At 48.3% G+C, this 21,093-nt stretch overlaps 2 protein-coding genes across 15 annotated transcripts in view; both read left to right on the top strand.

Annotated features, from left to right (window-relative positions):
* UNC13B (unc-13 homolog B) overlaps positions 1–11,211 on the top strand; it is a 199,199-nt gene extending 187,988 nt beyond the window's left edge. For 6 of the 11 annotated variants that reach the window (XM_084791248.1, XM_084791253.1, XM_084791252.1 and 3 more), the window contains 15 exons: positions 3,044–3,170; positions 3,365–3,461; positions 3,643–3,786; positions 4,123–4,200; positions 4,675–4,752; positions 5,211–5,299; positions 5,562–5,714; positions 5,829–5,952; positions 6,061–6,117; positions 6,261–6,341; positions 6,876–7,023; positions 8,493–8,549; positions 9,157–9,249; positions 9,396–9,555; positions 9,710–11,211. In XM_084791248.1, the coding sequence (XP_084647374.1) occupies positions 3,044–3,170; positions 3,365–3,461; positions 3,643–3,786; positions 4,123–4,200; positions 4,675–4,752; positions 5,211–5,299; positions 5,562–5,714; positions 5,829–5,952; positions 6,061–6,117; positions 6,261–6,341; positions 6,876–7,023; positions 8,493–8,549; positions 9,157–9,249; positions 9,396–9,555; positions 9,710–9,995 (1,772 nt within the window). In that variant the 3' untranslated portion in view covers positions 9,996–11,211. The remainder of the gene's footprint in view (positions 1–3,043; positions 3,171–3,364; positions 3,462–3,642; positions 3,787–4,122; positions 4,201–4,674; positions 4,753–5,210; positions 5,300–5,561; positions 5,715–5,828; positions 5,953–6,060; positions 6,118–6,260; positions 6,342–6,875; positions 7,024–8,492; positions 8,550–9,156; positions 9,250–9,395; positions 9,556–9,709) is intronic. The other 5 variants (XM_084791247.1, XM_084791256.1, XM_084791255.1 and 2 more) reach the window with 1 other exon arrangement.
* Positions 11,212–11,429: 218 nt separating this feature from the next.
* Positions 11,430–21,093, top strand: part of LOC311602754 (phospholipid-transporting ATPase FetA) — a 100,434-nt gene continuing 90,770 nt past the window's right edge. The window contains exons 1-2 of one of the 4 annotated variants that reach the window (XM_084791260.1): positions 11,430–11,464; positions 16,590–16,633. In XM_084791260.1, coding sequence (XP_084647386.1) covers positions 11,445–11,464; positions 16,590–16,633 — 64 coding nt within the window. In that variant the 5' untranslated portion in view covers positions 11,430–11,444. Of the gene's footprint in view, positions 11,465–13,700; positions 13,761–16,589; positions 16,634–21,093 lie in introns of those variants that run through there. The other 3 variants (XM_084791263.1, XM_084791261.1, XM_084791262.1) reach the window with 3 other exon arrangements.

Genomic DNA, 21,093 nt, shown 5'->3' with positions numbered 1-21,093 from the left:
AACCACTCACATCTTAGGCAGGAGATGGATAGGATCAGATTTATCACAGAGGAAGGTTACTCACTCTTCTACCGTACCCCATGAGAGTGGGTTGGAGGGGATGGCCAGCCTGGTGGCTGCTATAGTAGCCCAGTGCAGGTTAAAGATGGTGGTAATGACTGCTAGACAGTTATTATGAAACTAGAAGGAAACAAGTAGATTCTAGAGGCATTTGGTAGGTAAAATGGGTGGGCACTGACGATTTGGGGAGATGGAGTAGCAACAGCACCGGAGATAACACTGAGGGCCTTGTGCATGTTAGGCAAGCATCCCATCAGGCCTTGAGCTTGCAATCCTTCTGACACAGGCTCCTGAGCATGTGGGGTCATAGGCGTATACATCATGTCCAGTGAGAGCTGGTGACTTCACTGTGTGGGAGTAGACAGGAAGAAGGCACATTTTAGGACATTTACCTTTGGACAATAGTGTAACATTAGTTGGCATATTCTGTTCAGCTTCACTTGGAGTGTTCAGATGGAAGGAGTGGAAGGAAACAAGTTAACCTTAGGTACACTATCCCATCAGGGTCCTTCAGACATCACCAGCGTTAGAGAGATAAGGTTGAAAGAGCCCTCTAGGAATGAAAAATGGAAGAAAGAATACAGGCTGGAGTGGTGGCTCAGTAGATATAAAAGCCCTGCCTGTGCAATTCTGATGACTTCAGTTCCACCTCAGAACCCATGTAAAAAGCTCGATGCAGGCCAAACATGGTACCACGTACACTAATGCCAGCATTCAGGAGGCAGAGGCCAGAGGGCCTCTAAGTTTGAGGCCAGCCTGATCTATACAGCAAATTCCAAGCAAACCAGGGCTATGTAGTGAGACCCTGTTAAGAGGGATGGTGAGCAGGCAGATGCAGCAGGCCGGCTAGCCTGGAGATTCTGCACCTCAACAGACATGTGAGGAAAATGCTGCCACAACAAAGTGGTAGGTACAAACCAACTCCTAAAGTTGTCCTCTGACCTCTTCAGGTGGATACACTCTCTCTCTCTCTCTCTCTCTCTCTCTCTCTCTCTCTCTCTCTCTCTCTCTCTCTCTCTCCCTCCCTCCCTCCCCCCCCACCTCCCCCCTCCCTCCCTCCCTCCCCCCCTCTCTCCCCCTCTCTCTCAACAAGTGAATAAATAAATAAGTGAAATGTTAAAGCCCAAGTCCATGACAGGTTATGGAAACATTACTGCCCCTCCTGACAGATTAACCCCATTCTACCTTAAGTAGCAGCAGTCTCATGTAATTTGCATGCAGTATCCAGATTCAGCCCTTGGGTGCCGAGGCACTTTTTGTTTGAGGCAGAATCTCTCATTGGCTTGGAGCTTCACTAAGTGAGTTAGGCTGGCAGGCCCATGAGCTCCCAGGGGTCTACCTACCTCTACCTCCCATCTTGCCACCACCCAGCTTTTTAAATAGGTTCTGGCATCTGAACTCAGGTCCTTGTGCTAATGAGTCAAGCATTTTACCAACTGAACCATACCCTCATGCAGTCTTCCTAGAGCATTAACTCTTGGGATCTTGTTAGAATACAGTGTGTCCAGTGTTTGTACTGAAGCTAATGTCTGACATAGAAATTGGGGCCCAGAGGACACAGAATAGATTGTCAGAGAATGTAAAAAGTTTATTCAAAAATAGTAACTCAAAGGTAATGAAACAAAGAAAACATTGAGGAGTTATCGGGAAGCCCTGCCCGTTTCCAGTGTATTGTTGACCAAGCAGGAGGCTGCACCCTGTGCTGTCATTCTGTGTTTCAGGGTGAGGGACTGCCTCAAGAGAATCAGGGAAGTGGGTAAAAGAGGTGCTCTTTAGTGTCCCTATTTCCCTACCTTCGTTGCTCATTGGTGTCTCTGCTTTGTCACAAGCAACTACTATCATTCGTATCCGAAAAGCCTTCTTTGGTGGTGGTAAGGACCTGTGCTTGTCCCTTTGCCTGTAGTCTTACACCCTCCTTCTCCTGCTCACCGCTTCCTAGAAGAGATGGCAAATGCAAGTCCCGCAGCGCTGGGAGACAGAAGCTTTTCCAAGCTGTGGCCCAGGCTTCTCTCCCTGATGAGTGTCTGCTGCACTAGTCACTAGAGCCAGCGTCCCCAGACTAATGTGCCGCTTTGACTTGGAGAAGCAGTACTTACGCTATCTCAAAGTTAAGCAGTGGCATCTCCAAGGATACCAGCTGTTCCTCCTGTCTCACTTAGTTTCTCTTCCTTGTAACCTTTATATCAGCACACATTGACTTTTGTTATTCAAATTAATAACTTCAGCTATAAAGGGTAGGTGTGAAGATACTGTGTGGACTGGTCAGTACTGTGGACTCTGCGTCAGCCATGAGTGATCTTCATCCTAGATTGTGAGTCCCTTCAGGTCCGTAATAACAGTCCTGTTTGCTACAGCACAGTGGCCTGTTCTGTTTCCATAGTTTCCAAACTGATGATCCTTATTTGCATCTTTCCCTGAGAGCTCATTTTCTGTGTTTCAGCTCTTCTTGGGAGCCCTTCACTTCACCTCAAAATTCTGTCATAACATGGCTGTTCCACTGTCTTTCTGGTGTTTTTTTCCATATGTCTCTAGTGGTTTCCATGAACATATTCATGCCATGTACAACTTACTATCTCATCCTCTAAGACTAAATGATAAAATAGCTCAGTTACTGAGATTGAAAGCAACGCTAGAAACCTTGTCTTTCCTTTCCGTCAACCACTCTAGTAACCTGGCAGTCGCCAATTAACTATCATTAGCACCCTGTCTTTTCTTCCGTGGAGACCAGAGACTTCACTTTGAACCTCTAGAAGTTAGAGCAAGAACACTCTAGACTTCCTTTGGCTTAGCCTCGGTAAAGGAAGGTTTGGGCCAGGCTCTCGGAGGACGGCCGAGTAGGGCACTAGTGGTGTGGGAGGTGGATGTTAGGACTCGCCAGTCCCCCATCTTCTAAGCTCTCTGGCACAGGCACGGGTCTAGATGTTAGGTAGTGCAGGAACACGGCCACTGCTGACGCTTGACCCAGCCTCCCTCCCTCCCCTAGAACATGAGAAAGACCGGCTGTGTAAGAGCGCTGACTACATGAACCTGCACTTCAAGGTGAAGTGGCTCCACAATGAATACGTGCGGGATCTGCCCGCGCTCCAGGGCCAGGTGCCCGAGTACCCAGCGTGAGTCTGCATGGCCCAGAGGGGGTGGTACCCTACACAGAGGTCAGTAGGCTCAGGTTGCCTGTTGCAGGCACTGCTATAAAAAGAGAAGTATTAATGCCCAGCCTTCCAGAAGATTCCATCTCGAGGAGCTGTCAGGTACTATGTTACATACCAGTTACCTTCAGCCCTTAGCTTTCCTGTCCCACCCACAGGTGGTTTGAGCAGTTTGTACTGCAGTGGTTGGATGAGAATGAAGACGTGTCCCTAGAATTCCTGCGTGGGGCCCTGGAACGAGATAAGAAGGACGGGGTAAGTGGGGGACTTGGGCTACACAGTGTCTGTCCAGGTCTCAGCACTCAGCGATTGGCCGGAAGCTCTGGGCTTCTGCTCAGCTGATCTGCCTCATCCAATAGAATCTTCAGGAAAGCTGTGATGATCACAGGGCCACCTTGAGGCTATGGATGGTCACTCTGTGTGTGGTCTTCCTTAGTTCCAGCAGACATCCGAGCATGCACTCTTTTCCTGTTCTGTGGTGGACGTCTTTACACAACTCAACCAGAGCTTTGAGATCATCCGGAAGTTGGAATGCCCAGACCCTAGCATCCTTGCCCACTACATGAGAAGGTTTGCTAAGGTAATGGTGGGTCTCCTGGAGCCTTGCCCCTTCACACCACCACACCGCTGTGTCTCGAGCAGGCAGTCTGTCTCGGTTCTGTGCTGCAGTTGGGAGGGAGCTTTGCTCCTTCCTGTTTTCTTGTCCTTCTTCACTTCCTTGATATTTTAGGGAGTTTGTTTGTTTGGTTTTGTTCCATATATTTGAGACCTGGTCTTGCCGTATAGCCCTGGCTGGCCTCGAACCCACTGTGTAGCCAAGGCTAGCTTTGACCTACTGGGTGCTGGGACTGTATGTGTGCACCACTGCAGGCAAGGTCCCTGCAGTGACATGAAAGGTTTTCTTCTTTTTCTGCAGACCATCGGGAAAGTGCTGATGCAGTATGCAGACATTTTATCAAAGGACTTCCCAGCTTACTGCACAAAGGAAAAGCTGGTAGGGCCAGGCACTGGGCGCTGAGAGGAGGGAGTGGAGAACATTTGCATGTGCCCTAGCTGTTCTTGGCTTCTGGGTCCCTTCATGCTTTGCTTGAGACTCAACACCACAAAATAATGACACATTAGCTAAGAGTGCCTCTGAGCCTCCATTTTGTACTTTTTCCTCCACTAAGCATTTACTTGGTCTTTTTTCAATGAAAAAATTCCGACATTCACAAAGTTACAAAGAGTAATACCATGAGCTCCACTATAACTACCACCCAGCCTAAATTTAGGCAGAAATGTTTGCTGCTAGTCTTTGAGCAAGGAGAATTGTCTGAACTGGCTCTAGATCTCAGTCTTTAGGGCGAGACCTATGCAATGCGAAGTCCCTGTAGCCTTGGAATAGGTTTTTTACAAGGGGAGGGAGCCTACACTTGTGGGTGCTGAGCTGCAGGGATCCGGGACTGAAGGGACCTGTCTGTCCCCAAAGCCCTGCATCCTCATGAACAACATGCAGCAGCTGCGGGTCCAGCTGGAGAAGATGTTTGAGGCCATGGGAGGCAGAGAGGTGAGTCTGTGGCAGCGTGCGTGCTCGCCGTCCTTGGCCGGCCACAGAACGCTGCCCTCGTTCCGTCATTTGAGATAGGCATTGTGATAAAGCCCTAGAAAGCAGAAGTAGCCACTGGGTTCTAACCCAGAGGAGCAAGCATAGAGGCGGGGCCCTAGCAGGGAGAACCTTGCGAGCGTTTGCCATAAGGTCCTAGGAGGGAGAACTAGCCATGGGGGTATGTTTCTAAGAGGAACAGTTGGGCTTAGGGAGGGCGGTCTTAGGAGGGAGGAGAAATTTGGGATATTATCTAGGAGGAAGGAGGAAACATTGACCGTCAGTCCTGGGAAGGAGGAGAAAGCACTGAGATACGGTCCTAGGAGGAGGAGAGGGTACTGGGGTCTGGCCCACAGAGGGGCAATAGTGGACTATGAAGAAGTGAAAGGAAGCCCCTGACCTGGTCACCCCTGTGGGTACAGCTGGACTCTGAAGCTGCAGACAGTCTGAAGGAGCTGCAGGTGAAACTGAACACGGTTCTGGATGAGCTCAGCATGGTATTTGGAAACAGGTCAGTGGCCCCCAGAATACACAGCTCTTGGAGCCAAACGTAGTTCCTGGCCATTCCAAGAGCTGCTGCGCATGCCCATGAAGCTTAGGTGTCCCGACATTCCTGCATACTGTCCCTCTTGGAGGTACAACATAAAGAAACGAGCTGAAGCGAGCTGGTGCTGCTCCAGTGTCCTGGGGGCCGGGAGGGCTCTACTGTGGGCACATGTGTAGCTTCCAGTGTCGTGTGGGGCAGGGAGGGCTCTACTGTGGCACATGTGTAGCTTCCAGGTACGGATTGATGAGTGTGTTCGACAAATGGCTGAGATCCTGGGCCAAGTCCGGGGCACGGGGAATGCATCCCCCAACGCCAGGGCCTCGGTGGCTCAGGATGCAGATAGTGTGCTGCGACCCCTCATGGATTTCTTGGATGGCAAGTGAGTATAGCACTCTGAGAGGAAAAATAAAAGCTGAGGCCATCCGACGCAAGAGCCTCTGGGGAGCAGGCGTTGCAGCCTTCCCCTAGGCTGACCCACTGCCTGCATCCGTAGCCTCACGCTCTTTGCCACCGTGTGTGAGAAGACGGTTCTGAAGCGAGTCCTGAAGGAGCTCTGGCGGGTGGTGATGAACACCATGGAGCGGGTGATCGTCCTGCCCCCACTCACTGACCACACAGTAAGAGCACCCCCCTCCCAGCTGCTCCCAGTGTCTGTTTTCCTCACGCCCCACTTCCTGATCAACTTTGCAGTCCTCTGCTTTTGACTGACCTCTCTCTCTGCCCAGGGCACCCAGCTGATCTTAACTGCTGCCAAGGAGCTGAGCCAGCTTTCCAAACTCAAGGTTTTTGGGACATGGGGGTTCCATGAGGCTGCAGGGAGGGCACTTGAGGCCTGAAGTGGGGGAGAGAACTACTGCTGTGGGGACTATAGGCTGGCTGGTGACTGTCCTGAGCTCCCCTGAGACTGTTTTCTCTGGGGTCCTAGGACCACATGGTGCGAGAGGAAACACGGAATCTCACTCCAAAGCAGTGTGCCGTCCTCGACCTGGCCTTGGACACCATCAAGGTGGAGACTTTCCCCTTTTCCAGACACTCTCCCATGCACATCTCCCTTGGCATCCCACCCTGCCAGACTAGCTATCAGGTCATAGTATTCCATATCCAGAGAGCAAGGCCTAGACAGCTTCAGGGATACAGAGAGAAAGAGAAATGATTGCTAATCCAAGACGCAAGATTGGTAAGGTGGTAACAAGTCAAGCGTGTGTGATGTGATGAGGCATAGCGCAGGGGTGGGGGTGGGGAGGTGGGGAATATGTCTGAAGTATAGCGTTCCCTAAGGTTCAGAGAGGTACAACATCACTTTCGGCTCTTCTCCCTACCCAAAATGTTTCTGTCTCATAGCTGCCCGATAGATAGGCCCTTTCTTCACCCAGCACCTCCAGGACTGTGCCCCAATGATGGCTAGCTCTGTAGGTGCTTCTGCTCGTAGTTTGTCAAGTGACCGATTGTTCTTACAGCCCTCTTCTGGCTTCTCTGAGGACGGTTGGTGGGGGGCTGCCTCTTTGTGAGGGGATAAAGCGCATGCTCCTTCATCTTTCAGCAATACTTCCATGCAGGAGGCAATGGTCTGAAGAAAACCTTCCTGGAGAAGAGCCCAGACCTGCAGTCTCTACGTTACGCCCTGTCTCTGTACACACAGACCACAGACACTCTCATCAAGACATTTGTGCGTTCCCAAACCACCCAGGGTAAGGGCCTAAGGACCACACTTTCCCACCACCTCCCATCCACGGTGCCTGTCTAAATTAGCATTGTTCAGCCCTCGGAGAGGATCCAGTTTCTCCTTCAAGCTCAGGTCTCAACAGTTAGTACTTATCTTCAGAATTTACCCAGGCACATGCTCATACCAGGCAGGAGAATGAGAGTCATGGGGCCTTTGAAAATGTGTCTGGGATTTCTTTATTCCTTTTCCTGGACATTTCCTTCCCAGTGCACATTTCTTGGTCTCAGCTTTATAATGTTGAAGAAGTTGAGAAAGCTTTGTGAGAAAGCCTTGACAGGGGATGGCTGGGTAGACGTGCAGCCTCATGGTTTACTTGGTGGTGGTTGGGAGGGAAAAAGCAGAGGGCTTTCCAGACTCCACAGCATGGATGAAAAGAAGATTAAGGCAGGCCACAGGCAGCTGAAGGTGTACACAGCAGAGGCTGTGGGCTCAAGAACGGTGCTATGGCACTAGAGACCGGACAGCTGGGTTGGCTTGTTTTGGGGGTAGGAATAGATTTTTGTCTTGGGATGGTTCAGTCCCCCAAACTACTTCCTGCCACCAGCTCTGCCTGTCCAAACTAAAGCACATCTACAAAGAGAGGCTAATCCTCGAATTCTAGTTGACACTGAAGCAGGGTCCTGTAGGAGGTGCACACAGCATGGGATCCTCAACTGAGGCAGGGGGATGAGCCTGATGGGACAACAAGAGCGGGGCTTGAGTCTTCTGAGCTGTGGGTGTGAAGCACAGCGTTGACCTGGGAGGGAGGAATCTAAGCAGTTAAGACTAGAAGTGACTAGAGGTGAGAAGATGGAGGGGTTGTGCTTCACCGCTCCGTCTCTCCAGCTTTGCTCAGTCCAGAGTCTGAGGAGAAAACGAGAATCGGGTGGGCCTGGCTGAAGAGGACAAGGAGGACTCCTGCAGAGCTGAGGGTGTGTAAGGCCTGTCGTGTCAGGGAGGCTCTGAGTCTGCAGAGCTGAGGGTGTGTAAGGCCTGTCGTGTCAGGGAGGCTCTGAGTCTGCAGAGCTGAGGGTGTGTAAGGCCTGTCGTGTCAAGGAGGTTGAGTCAGTCCAGAGAGGCTTTTTGGGAGCATTAGCTACAGCTAGGGGACAGTGAGGAAGGCATAAAGTGCTAGCAGGGCTACACCACAGGGAGACTATATGTGCATTATTTTGTCTTTTGTCACTTAAGGGGCTAAGAAATCAGAACCTGCCACCTCTTCCTGCCCTGCTGGTCTTACATACTTTCTATCTATGTTTTCCACTGTTGCACATGAGTTGCTCAGTCTCCAACCTGAGGAGTTGCACATGGAGCACTTGGGCTTCCTCACCCTGTCCCAGTCTGAGCCTCCTCGGAATGTCTGAGCTCTCAGATGGCTGTAACTCTCTGACCTCTAACCACTCTTCTTTCTCTCTTCTCCTGCCGCTCACCTCTCGACTTCCTGTCCTTGGTCAGTACATGATGGCAAAGGTGTTAGGTTCACTGCTAACGAGGACGTTCGGCCAGAAAAGGGTATGTTCTTTACCCTGTGCAGACATGAGTCAGTCACTGTCCCACCCTGTCCACTGCAGCGTGCGGAACACTGGGGATGGCTGAGCCAGCTGTTAAAAACTCAGGAGCTCTATGTCAAATCTTAGACCTTGGCAGTGTATGAATGACTCTCTTCAGAGATTGTGACTAGAGGGTTTTCTGTGGTTGAAGTAGGACAAAGAAGGCCTCCCAAGCGGGGACACCTCGAAATCCCGAGGACAAGCACGAAGTTGCTTCTTCTCTTGTCTGGAGCATTAAGAGATGTCATAAGTCAGGGCCCAGCAGCGCAGCAGGAGGCACTCACATTCAGGTCCAGCCTGTCTTACACAGGGAGTGAGAGCAAGAGCAAAAAGCAGAGAGGAGGAAGGAGAGAATTCTCAGTGCTGTTAGTAACTTTCTCCACGGTGTTGCCAGCTTATTCTGTGTCCTGCTGCCCTGCCTCACTTTCTCTCCTTTTTGTTCCCCTATGACTCCTATGGGCGATTTCCTCTTGCATCAGGGTAGAGTGTGGTGTGAGGTGGGGCATTCTAGACCCTCATTTGGCCTGGAATCTAGTTCTCCAGTGGGCAGTCATCTGTCTGTCCCTCAGGGGCTGGTGTGGATGATCCTGTGGGAGAAGTCTCCATTCAGGTGGACTTATTTACACATCCTGGCACTGGGGAGCACAAGGTCACGGTGAAAGGTAAGTGCTGTTGACTTACAGGTTTGATCCTTTCTTGACCATGGCCTCACTCATCCCTTGAAAGCAGGGGCTGCGCATCCCAGTGCTTCTCAAGGGGAACATGGGAATACTGTGGGATCCCTCACATGTCTCCCTTGTTTGGGTAGTGGTAGCAGCCAATGACCTCAAGTGGCAGACAGCGGGTATGTTCCGGCCTTTTGTGGAAGTGACCATGGTTGGCCCACACCAAAGTGATAAGAAGAGGAAATTCACAACTAAGTCTAAAAGCAACAACTGGACACCAAAGTACAATGAGACATTTCACTTGTAAGTCACAGAATAGGAATCCTCCTGGGGAGTGCTGGGTGGTGAGGCTAAAGAGGCTGGGAGCAGACGGATGGGCGATGTAAATGTCAGACTTGGGTGAGTTCAGCAGAAAATGTTTATTTCTGGCTTTTTATCCTCTACCCTGTGCTCGTAGCCTTTTGGGGAATGAAGAGGGTCCGGAGGCCTATGAATTGCAGATCTGTGTGAAGGACTACTGCTTTGCCCGGGAGGATCGTGTGATAGGCCTGGCAGTGATGCCTCTGAGGGATGTGGCAGCCAAGGGCAGCTGTGCCTGCTGGTGCCCTTTGGGCCGGAAGGTCCACACGGACGAGACAGGCATGACCATTCTTCGGATTCTGTCTCAGAGAAGCAATGATGAGGTAGCCCGGGAGTTCGTGAAGCTCAAATCAGAGTCTCGTTCCACGGAGGAAGGAAGTTGAGCATTTCTGGTGTGTGCCATCCAGACAGCACCAACTGCACAGACCAGTCATGGAGAGACAGCTGTGTAGCCAGCTTAGAGATCCTGTAGTCAAAAGGCTGGCTCTCCCTTTAAGGAGAACAGAAGCGTGGGGTAGTAAGACTGTGGCTTTTCAGAGAAGTCCTGAATCCCCGGCCAGTATGTCTGTGGTGCTAGAAGCAGGGCTGTGGGAGCTCCTTCATGGAGAGATTGTCCACAAATAGAGAGGCACAGGCGTTTCCAGGAATGTTAGCTCTTCCTGAAGACAACTGTCCACCTCACTTCCCACTGGACCCTTGTCTAACCCACACTTGGCCCAGTCAGACACTATGTGCTCATCATTAGAAGAACATGCTTGGAAGGCCGGGTGCTTACACCTGGCTGACTCCGTGGAGACCGGCCAGAGCAGGAACACACAGAGTGGAATTCACTGTCACTTGAGCAGCAGGACTGGTTTGTTTGGCTCCAGAGAGAATGCGGCTTGGAAACTGAACAAGATACCTCCTGCAAAGGCGCTGAGCTGCTTCCTTTGCTCAGATTATCTGCCACGAGGCAAAGCAGGTTCACGTGGTGCTTTGGAACACTGAGCAGAGTATTTGGAATCCAAGCACCGGGGGTCTCACCAGCCCAGAGTACTCCCAGCTCTCTCCTGCTGTGAGTCAGGAGCGACACTTAGAACACACACAAAATCTTATTTGTATAGACTTGAGGGCTGACTAAGGATCCAAGGGTATTTTCTTGAGTAGTCCTTGAACAAAGCTAAAAATCGTGAAAAGCAGTCTAGAAACAGCTGTCCTCACCTGTAGCCACAACCTTGTGGCTGTCCTCCTTGCAGAAAACATCTAGTCTGGCTTTCCTCTCGTCTTTGGGATCAGTTCCCCCCATGTTAGTCAAGCATAGAGAAGGAGCTTGGCCTCTCAACCGCCTGCATGAGCTGGATAGAGGGGCCTCAGCACACTCTGGAAGGTCAGAGACAAACTCTTTCAGTGATCAGACGATGCTTCCGGGTCCTTGCTTGGAAATGTGACTTGGTCCTTGGATTTCCTGACAGTCGCCTCCAGAAGTTGCTGAGTGTTCAACATTGTGCACAGTGCACCAGCCAATACACAAAGCAAACCACGAATCGCCACTGTTTTTAGTTATATGTGCCATTGTTACAGTAAATTATAGGCTAGACTGTAATAAATTATCTCATAGCAGCTTCTGGAGTCTGGAATTCTGTGAAGATGTGGAAAACTATAAAAATGTGTATCATACTTACTGATGACTTTCAGACCATTAACTCTTGTCATCAGCCCCCAGCCCTGCCCAGCCCTGCTCACCCATGGCCAATGGTGGAACCTAAAGTGGCCCTGGGTGAGCGCTGATTCAGTGACAGCAGTCTTGCTACCCAAGACACCAGCTTCCTGCACATGGTCCAGAAGAGAAGGAGATGACATGTACCACCAAAAGGTAGCCCATTCTTCCTCCTTCCTGGCCTGGGATCACACAGCCAGAGTATAGCCTAGGGTGTGAAACGAGAGGTGCAGAATGCAGCGTAGGGCTGGGGCTGCTGCACACGGCCCAGGTCAGGCTTTTCATTGTAGCTCTTCTCAAGGAAGCTAAGCTGTGGTAGCAAAAGTTAGAGAAAGGAGAGTTAAAATGATGCTTCCTGGAATCATAAAAGAGGACACAAGAAATGTAGGCCTCACATACTCCTTCGGACTGCAGTCAACACCTGCAACACAAAACTAGCTCCATTTCCATTGCTTATGAAATAGATCCCTTCTCTTCAGTTGCCCCCAAGTCATGTTAAAGCTTCCTCCTACCCCCTCCCCACCTGAAGCAGCCACCTTCTGTCATTTCTACATCAAAACTTCCCCCAGGGGCTGGGCAGGGTGGCTCACACTTTAAGACCAATGGTTGGGAGACATAGGCATTTGGATCTCTGCATTTGAGGCCAACCTGGCCTGCATAGTTCTAGGTCAGCTATGGCTAGTTAGATCGTGTATAAAAGTGAAATGTCCCCATGAGGCAACTAGTTTCTAGTCTCCCTACCACTGATTGTTAAGGGTCTTGATTGTGTTCATTTTCTCGGGCAGTTAATAAAAAGGCAGCCGGGTGTGGTAGTGCACACCTTTAATCCCAGCACTCAGGAAGCAGAGGCAGGCTGATCACTGTGAGTTCAAGGCCAACCTGGTCTACATAGCAAGTCTAGGACAGCCAAGGGTAACACAGAGAGACCCTGTTTCGAAAAACAAAACAAGAATAAAAAGGCAGGAGGAAAAATCTCGACCACAACAGACAGGTAGCTGTAGAGAAATTGCAAACACGGCAAATGGGAGCAAGGCAGATTCAGTAGTTGGAAGAAAGCCTTTTATTAGGACCAAGGAAAGAGTCCCAAACAGCAGGCACACAGAGAGAAAGACCATCTTGCGAAGTCTCCTCCTCTTATTTCTTCTCAGCTTTCTGAGGACTAGGAACTTGTAAAGTGTGAAGGGTCTCCTTGAAGAAAGACAGGACAGCTGTTAGGCCCCCAGCTGCTTCATAAGCATGTCTTGATCTGGCCTTGAACTTCTGTGTCACTGCATCAGCAGGGGCCCCACTGGCAGGAGGGACAAAGGGGGTGGGGTGGGGGCATCCTCGTGGTCTTAAAGCTCCCAGGCGTTTGTCTCCAGTCAGGAGGGTAAAGAAGAAGCCAGACATCTTGGAAGTTCAAGGTCTTTGTTACTTAGTCATGGCTACTCTCATCTGTTAGCCTGTTGGGGACCTTAACTCCTAGTCCCCTTAGTGTATTTTATTTTCTCCTCCTCTGAATCACTAATAAACCCTAGCCTCTGTTTCTCTACTCTCTTTTTAAAAGGTATTTTAAAGGTTGGTTTGTTTGTTTGTTTTATGTGTATGAGTGTTTGCCTGCACGTATGCATGTGTACTGCCTGGGTGGCAGGTGCTCACAGAGGCTGAAGGCATCTAATCCTGGAACCAACTGGAGTTATGGGTCATTGTGAGACACCATATGGATGTTTGGAATCAAACTCAGCACTTCTGTAAGAGCAAGTCTCTGGGTCCCTCCTCTTCCCTCTTAGTAGTTAAAAGCTACTAAATGGTCACCCCAGACTTGGAAGCTGAAACCTAACACCTTCTACATACACCCCCCCCACACACACACACACAGTCCCACAGCTAGACACCTGAATTATCATGTTTGTGCACTTTTGCCCCTCAGGGTCCTTTTGTGTTCTTGTGTCCTTGTTGCAATATCCAGCCACCCTTTCCATTACTTTTTTTTTTCTTTTTTTTTTTTTCAAGACAGAGTTTTCTATCTGACACCCTGGCTGCACTAGACTTACTTTGTAGACCAGGCTGGCCTTGTACTCACAGTGATCCACCTTCTGCCTCCCGAGTGCTGGGATTAAAGAAAGGCATGTGCCTCTTTCAGCCTGTCACCTCTGGGAAGCCATTGGGACTCAGCCAAATCTGGGCAACAGTCACCATTGTTGTCTGTCTCCCCTCATCAGAGTGTTGTCGTCCCTTAGAAGGATCTGGGGAGTTAATCTCTGGCCTCAGCCGTTTCAGGGATTTAGGACTCAAGTGTTTCAAAAGCAAGACTTTCATCTGCAGGTCTGAGGTCTGCAGAAGGGGCGTGGCTGGAGACGGCTCGCGGAGGCACGGGATGGGCGGGTCCAGCTCCAGGCGGAAGCTGTGGCTCTGTGGCACCTGCGCAGAAAGGTGCGTTAAGGTGGAGGTTGCCGGAGGCTGTGAGGCGCCGGTAAGCAGGGGGCGCCCGAGGAGAAGTTAAGGCTTTCTTCCTGACAACATTGCTTGGAGACCTTATCTTAATTACTGGGTGATTATTTGCCCTTCTACTTCCCTGAGAACTATTGTAGTACTTGCCAGGATTACCTCCCTGTCTGTACTCTTTGAATATACAGGTTTCCCCAGCGCTCCCAGAGATGTGTTTATATGGCACTTCCAAAGAAAACTTTTAGTCCGCCCCAGATAACCCTCAAGTACACACATTTGTCCCGCTGTTCCATAAAGCAGGTTAACCCTAATTCCCCCAGCTATGCCATACTCCTGGTAGCTATGGGAGTTCACTCATTTCCCCAAAACTGTTTAGAGTTTTGGGCATTTGCTATCAGTCGCTTCCCTTTAATGCCTAGCTGTCAGGAAAATCAAACACTCCACCACGAACAGACTTTCTAACATGAAAAACTAGCTGTTTATTTGTCTATCTGAGGAACCACTAAGATAGACACTGTTTCAGGATCTAACTGGATAGCCCGAATTGGCTTAAAACTCAACTGTGTAGACCAGACTGCCCTGGGAACTTGTACTGATCCTCCTGCCTACTGGCTGCTTGGGTCACAAGTATACAAGTATATTGTGTTTGGTGCCCTTGACGGCCAAAAGAGAGCATCAGATGCTTGGGGCTGGGACTGGAGTTAGAGATATGAGCTGCCATGTGGGTGCTGGGAATCCAATGTTACTGGAAGGGCAGCTAGTGCTTTTAACCACCAAGGCATCCCTCCGGCCCCTTGACACAATTTTAAATAAAAGAAAAAGGGGGGAAAGTTTGGGTTAGGAGGTCTGGACTAGTAGGTTTTTAAAGGACAGAATCACTTCCTTTAGGCTAAGTGTGTGACATACCTATTCATTGGGAATGTTTGGACTGACCCAGAAGTAGAAAGACATAGCTGAGAAAGCAACATAAAATGCAAAGATGGTGCTAACAGCAGGTGGGTCTCAGCTCTGACACATGCTGTTCAGGAGTCTGGCCTTTAACCTAACCATTTGCTGCAATTGCTATTTGGAATGGTAATTCCTTCCATATTAACTCAGAAGGGTGAAATGGCTCATATACATAAGAGGACTGTGGAAAATATGTTCTGTGTTCTGATGAATTAACTTTTAAGGAATTTTTTTGGCTTAATCCCGGGCTCAAGAAATATTTTGTTGAGCACTTACTATATGTCAGGAACTCATCTAAGCATAGGCCCTAGCACTGGATAAGAGACAAATAAATTTAGGGGTAGTAATCAACATATTAGTTACCTACCAAGTAGTCAGAGTCTTGGCAGAAAGACAGGTGATACAGTTCTAAAGATTTGACGTAAGGGCCTGGTCGGCGATGAAGGGGCAAATCGCCAGTGTGTATGCTTCCCACACAGTGTTGTGTTGCCTGTGTTACAATACCATATTGTATTGTATGTCCCCATATCCATGTATGAGGATGTTGGTGTCTTTATAGAAGAGTGACTGTGAAGATTCTGTGGTGTGGTGTATGAAACTACCCAGAGTGGAGCCTCACTACACCCTAGATGCCCACTTTCTCTTAGGTCTTTTCTCACATGCCAAAATAGCTTCCTGGATAAGATGCCTTATCCAGCCACATCTCAAAATGCAGATGAACTTCCTGGTGAAGGAGGGATAAAGTCAATCCCCTGGGGCCTGCTGCCCAGTATAATGACTTTGGCTTTTAATGGGAGAAAGCTAAGAAGTCATTGAAAAGTTCTATAGGATCTTTAACTTTTGACATCAGGGGTTTCTTTTGTTGTTGTTGTTGTTTTTGGTTTTTCGAGACGGTTTCTCTGCATAGCCTTGGCTGTCCTGGACTCACTTTGTAGACCAGGCTGGCCTTGAACTCACAGAGATCCGCCTGCCACTGCCTCCTAAGTGCTGGGATTAAAGGTCTGCGCCACCACTCGGCTTAGGGGTTTCTAACTGTTCACTAGGGTTGTTACTGATGATGATGATGATGATGATGATGATGATGTTGCGTGAGCCTTGGTCACTTTCAAATTACTTTGGTCTTGAGTTCCTTTCATCTCATATGAGGAAGGATGTGTTAATCGGCCTCAGCTTTGAATACACATTGGAATCACTTGATACTGGATAATACTGATGCCTTGAATCCACTGTATTGTTTGTTGGTTGGTTGGTTGATTGGTTGCTTTGTGTAGTCCTACCTGTCCTGGAACTCACTCTATAGACCAGACTCATCTTGAACTAACACAGAGACCTGCCTGCCTTTGTCTCCCAAGTGCTGAGATTAAGGGTGTGTGCCACCACCACCTGGCTTGCATCCACTTTTTTTTTTTTTTTTTTTTTTTTTGGTCTTGGCTGCATGCTAGGCTTTTGAGATTTGTTTTTTTAATTTCATCATGAACTGGGTGCTTCATGTGCCTGTAATTCTAGCTGTTCAGCAGGCTAAGACTGAAGACTGTGTTCAAGAGCCACATAATGAAATGAAGTCTCAGAAAGAGAGTGAGAGGGGATGGAGGGACACCTCAGCAGATAAGTGCACTCACTGCTCTTGTAGAACACCTAAGTTCAGTTTCAAGCCCCCACACTCTTGTGTAACTCCAGCCTCAAGGGACCTGGCTCCGCCTTCTGGCCTCCTCAGCCATATGCATTTGAGTCCTCTTCCTCCCACACAAACACAGTAAAAACGTGTAGCTACCCATCATTGTGAAAAGCAAGATAACCCACCTAAGTCACTGAGTAAAGTGCCCAGCACACTTTTTGATGAGTGGTAGGTATCATTATAACATCAGGATGCCAGCTAGCTGACAAGTAGTTTTTGTTTCATTCTTAGGTGGTGCTTCTCTGAGATGAAATACATAAAAGTGTTTCTTTCAGGTAAGTGACCACTCATATCAGTTGGGGTACAGAGCTCAGCCAGATGTCCTGGTATTTTCCTATTCCTGCACTATGCCATCTCTGCTCACAGTTTGTGCTGTCAGGACTTTTGCTAAAGCGTTGAACTGACACCCTCCTAGAAGCACCTTACAAGTTGGAATCGGCATTGTCCAAGGACGTATGTGGATCAGTGGCAGGGGAGCTGCCTAGCAGGCACAATGCCTTAGGTTCAAGCACCAGTTGGCCAGAGTGGGGCAAAGCTATAAAATTTGCCAGGTGTGGTGGAGCACATATGTAAAGCCCAGCACATGGAAGTTGATCAATAGTCTAAGACACGCCTGGGTGTGGAGTGAGTTCTAGGCAAGCTTGACTTACAGTTTTGTCTTAAAAAAAAAAAAATTAGAACTTCAAGACTCTTGGTTAAGATTAAACCTGATTTATCACTGATCTAGCCTGAAACTATTTTGCTACAGAGGTGAGGGGAAAAGAATTTGCAAAATTGAACTTGAGTTTATTATTTGATTTGGTTATAACTCCTGACAGTACTAATTTGTACATGAGAGACGTCTTTAAGTATTCTTTTTAGAGGGCAATAAGATCAATGTTTGAAGAATTGAAACACATGGATAATTTAATTAACTTGATGAATAAAGTAACTTAAGTCTCAAGGTCTGTAAGGGAAAAGCCATGCTATGATAACTATGGTGAAAATATCTTTCACAAAGCTTGAAGTGAGTATGTGTGCAGTCTTTGAGCCTTCGGGGGAGACAGAAGTAATCTAACAGACTATAGTTGAATGTGTCAGTTGCATTGAGATTGTTGAGCTATCTCTTACTTAGTGTTTGTCTAGATAAGCCCAGCCATTTGGCCCATTGTTGGGCTTAAGTTGAAAGAGGAAGGAAAATACAAGAGAGGTATACTTAGGAGAGAGATTCCTGGAAGGGTGTGAGGATGGGCAGACGGGAAAGCTAAGATGCCTAGATTGGTGCTAGGGAAGAACTCAAGGTGCAACTTAGGCGAACCCCACTTTTGACCCTTCCTAGCCTTCTAGGTTTCATTAGAGTCGGGAGAAAGTGTAGGCATGATGGTGTGTATAAACAGAGCTGACGGAACATGGGAAAGTCGTCTGGAGAGACTTTTCTTTTCCACTGGAAGTATTTACGCAGGCTGGACGTAGAGGAAAAAACTACTGAGGGGCAGGTGGGTAAACTAGATCGCCCCTAGCTAACTAGATAGCCCTTCTAATTCCTGCAATTTCCAGAACCAGAGTGACCCTAAGGAGGTCATCAAAGATCCAGATGGCTCCTAGCCCAGGTATTCTCGGTGAACGCAGAAGGCATTTCTGTTTTGTTCTGTTTGAGACTGGGCTTCCCTATGCAAACCTGGCTGGCCTGGAACTCTCTGAGGCAACCACAGAGATCCACCTACCCCTGTCTCCCGAGTGCAAGGGTTAAAGGGGTCATGCCCAGCTGGAAAGCAGTTCTAAAATGTTTTTTTTTTTTTAACCATGAGACTTAGTTTAATTTTGGCATGCTCAATTTGATTTCCTTGTGGACATGTGAAGGCTGGGAGCCTCACCCAGGAAGACTTAGGCTCCCATAAGAAATGTGCTTTTTGCCATGGAGCACCATGTGAGGCTGAGGCCCCAGTGGAGGAGGCAGGGATTTGTTAGTCCCAGGAGTGCCTCACTGCATGGCTACCACACTGTATAATGAAGTAGGGCAGCTAAGGATAACATGCCTCTCGGTTGCTGTTAGCTGAGAGACACACAGATCCCAAAGCTGATTTTCAGCATCAGCCAGATAATGTGTTTGTATTCTTTGTAGCAATTGTCTTGATGAATTTATCAGCAGGAGACATCGTACAATCTGCTTTTTTTTTTCAGGGAGGTTTTCCTTGGACTGGTATTTTAAATAAACCTACCTATTGTTTGGGTTCACTTTTTAAAAAATCACGTGTGTGTGTGTGTGTGTGTGTGTGTGTGTGTGTGTGTGTAGATCGAAGAACAACTTTCCACACTTGGATCTCCCACTGTGGGTTCCAGAGACCAGGCTCACACAGCGAGTGCCTTATTTTTTATTTTTTATTTTTGGGTTTTCGAGACAGGGTTTCTCTGTGTAGTCTTGACTGTCCTGGACTCACTTTGAAGACCAGGCTGGCCTTGAACTCACAGCAATCCACCTGCTCTGCCTCCCGAGTGCTAGGATTAAAGGCGTGCACCACCACGCCTGGCTACCGCGAGCGCTTTAACTCACAGAACCATCTTGCCTACTCTGTGTTCATTCCTTAATCGATTTCCGTTTTTAAAAAACCTTCTCCCCTATTTAGAAGACATATAAAATAAGTGTGATAGAAAAATATGGTTCCAGTTACTAGACTAGTAAAGAAGATAAAAAAAAATTTAAAGTAATTATAGCATAAAGAACAGTGGTTTGGTTTGGGGGAATAAAATCAAAGTATCATGGGTATTGGAGGGTATGCTGTTTTTGTCTGTGAGAGCATGGAAACTTCTTTGAGACACTCCCAGAATTTCCACTGGCCTTTATAAGACAGCTTTGGGGGAGACTCTTAAGATGAAGGAAGACATCACTTTAGAAGTGACATTATGAACAGTGTCTGATGGTGAAAATGTAGGCCACAGATACCAGTTTGCAGAAGGTAAATAGTGGAAGAGAAAGATGACGGTAGTTTGGGTACAAATCCAAGCACCCTGAATGTGAGGCTGTGGATGATAGCCAGGCCTCTCTGAGCAGCAATGGGAAGACATAAGGCTTTCAGTGGCTACGATGCCACAGCCACTGGTGCTGCTCAGCCCTGCCACTCTATCTAAAGAGTGCATTCCTGCTTCCTTGCTTGTGTTACTTAAGCTTTTTTAAAATAGTTATTTATTTTCATGTTATGTGCATTGGTATTTTGACTGCATGTATGTCTGCGTGAGAGGGTCAGATCCCCTGAAGCAGGAGTTACAGACAGTTGCGAGCCGTCATGTGGGTGCTGGGAACTGAGCCTGGGTCCTCTGGAAGAGCAGCCAGTGCTCTGAACCCTGAGCCATCTCTTCCAGCCCATGTTACTTGCACATTTGACTGCTTGTTCTACTGCTGTGTCCCATGTGGGTTACTTTCATTTGAGGGCACAAGAACACAGAACGCTGCTGGATTTGACACCAGAGAAAACTGGAGAGTTTCTGGTGCTGTGACATGGTCAGCTTTGACTAGAGAAACATCCAAGGATGCTGAGAAGCCATGCCGAGTCTTCCCCACCATGGCCACCTCCTATAGAGTACCCTTGGAGGGCTGGTGAGATGGCTCAGTGGGTAAAGTCACTTGCCATGAAGCCTGAAAACAGTCTGATCCTGGAACCTACAAGATGGAAGAAAGGAACCATCTCCTGCCAATTGTCCTATGGCCTGCATATGTTGCTATGGCACATATGCATATATATGCACATGCAATAAATGCTAAACAGTTTTTCAAGAATACTCCTGGATTGCCCTCCCCCATTTCCTTTTGAACGCTCAGTCTTTGTTCTAAAGGTAGACAAAGAGGCCTTGTAGCACACTGCTGCCTTTCAAAGCCTGCCTTGTAGACTGAGCAAATAGCTGCTGTGGAAACTGAACTTGAAAACAAAGCTGTGGTTTCTTGCAGATCCCTCTGTCCCAGTTCGTGTTAAAGACTGTTTCACGTCCACTTTCAGCCCTTGGCTTTAACCTTGAAATTGACCAAGTTTACTGAGAAGCCATTAAAAGTCTGTGAGCCGCCTTTGGGGAGACAGGCTGTAAATGAAGATTTTTGAGACATGCTTCATTTCCCCCTGTGTACAGGAAACAGATAGAAAAATTCCACAAGAGAATCTGGAAAGTTCCCCAACCCAGAATGGGTTAGAAATTGGGATCTGAACTGCCAGACAGCACACATGTGTAATTCTAGCACTGAAATGCTGAGACAGGAGTGTTGTAGCTGGAGGCCATCCTGGGTTATATAGCAAGACTATATATATAAGGTTATATAAGAGCTGGAGAGATGGCTCAGAGGTTATGATCCTAATTGCTCTTCCAGAGGTCCTGAGTTCAATTCCCAGCAACCACATGGTGGCTCATAACCATCTATAATGAGATCTAGTGCCCTGTCCTGGTAGGCAGGCACACATGCAGGCAGAACATTGTATACATAATAAACAAATAAGTAAATCTTTTAAAAAAGAGAATTAGAAACATATGTAGTCATACATACTGGCTAGTTTTATGTCATCTTGACACAAGCTAGAATCATCAGAAAGAAATCCTCAGTTGAGAAAATGTCTCTATACGATCCCACTATAGGCAAGGCAGTGATCGATGCTGGAGGACCCAGGCCATTGTGGGTGATGCCACCCTGCGGCTGGTGGTCCTGGACACTAACTCACCAGCCCCTAAAAGCAGGCTGGGCAAGGCAGTCAGCAGCACCCCTCCATGGCCTCTGCAT

This window comes from Acomys minous, assembly GCF_964271855.1.
Source record: "Acomys minous genome assembly, chromosome: 8".
NCBI classification, from domain to species: Eukaryota; Metazoa; Chordata; class Mammalia; order Rodentia; family Muridae; genus Acomys; species Acomys minous.
Note: the sequence above shows the minus strand (reverse complement) of the source record. Positions and strands in the feature narration are given on the sequence as shown.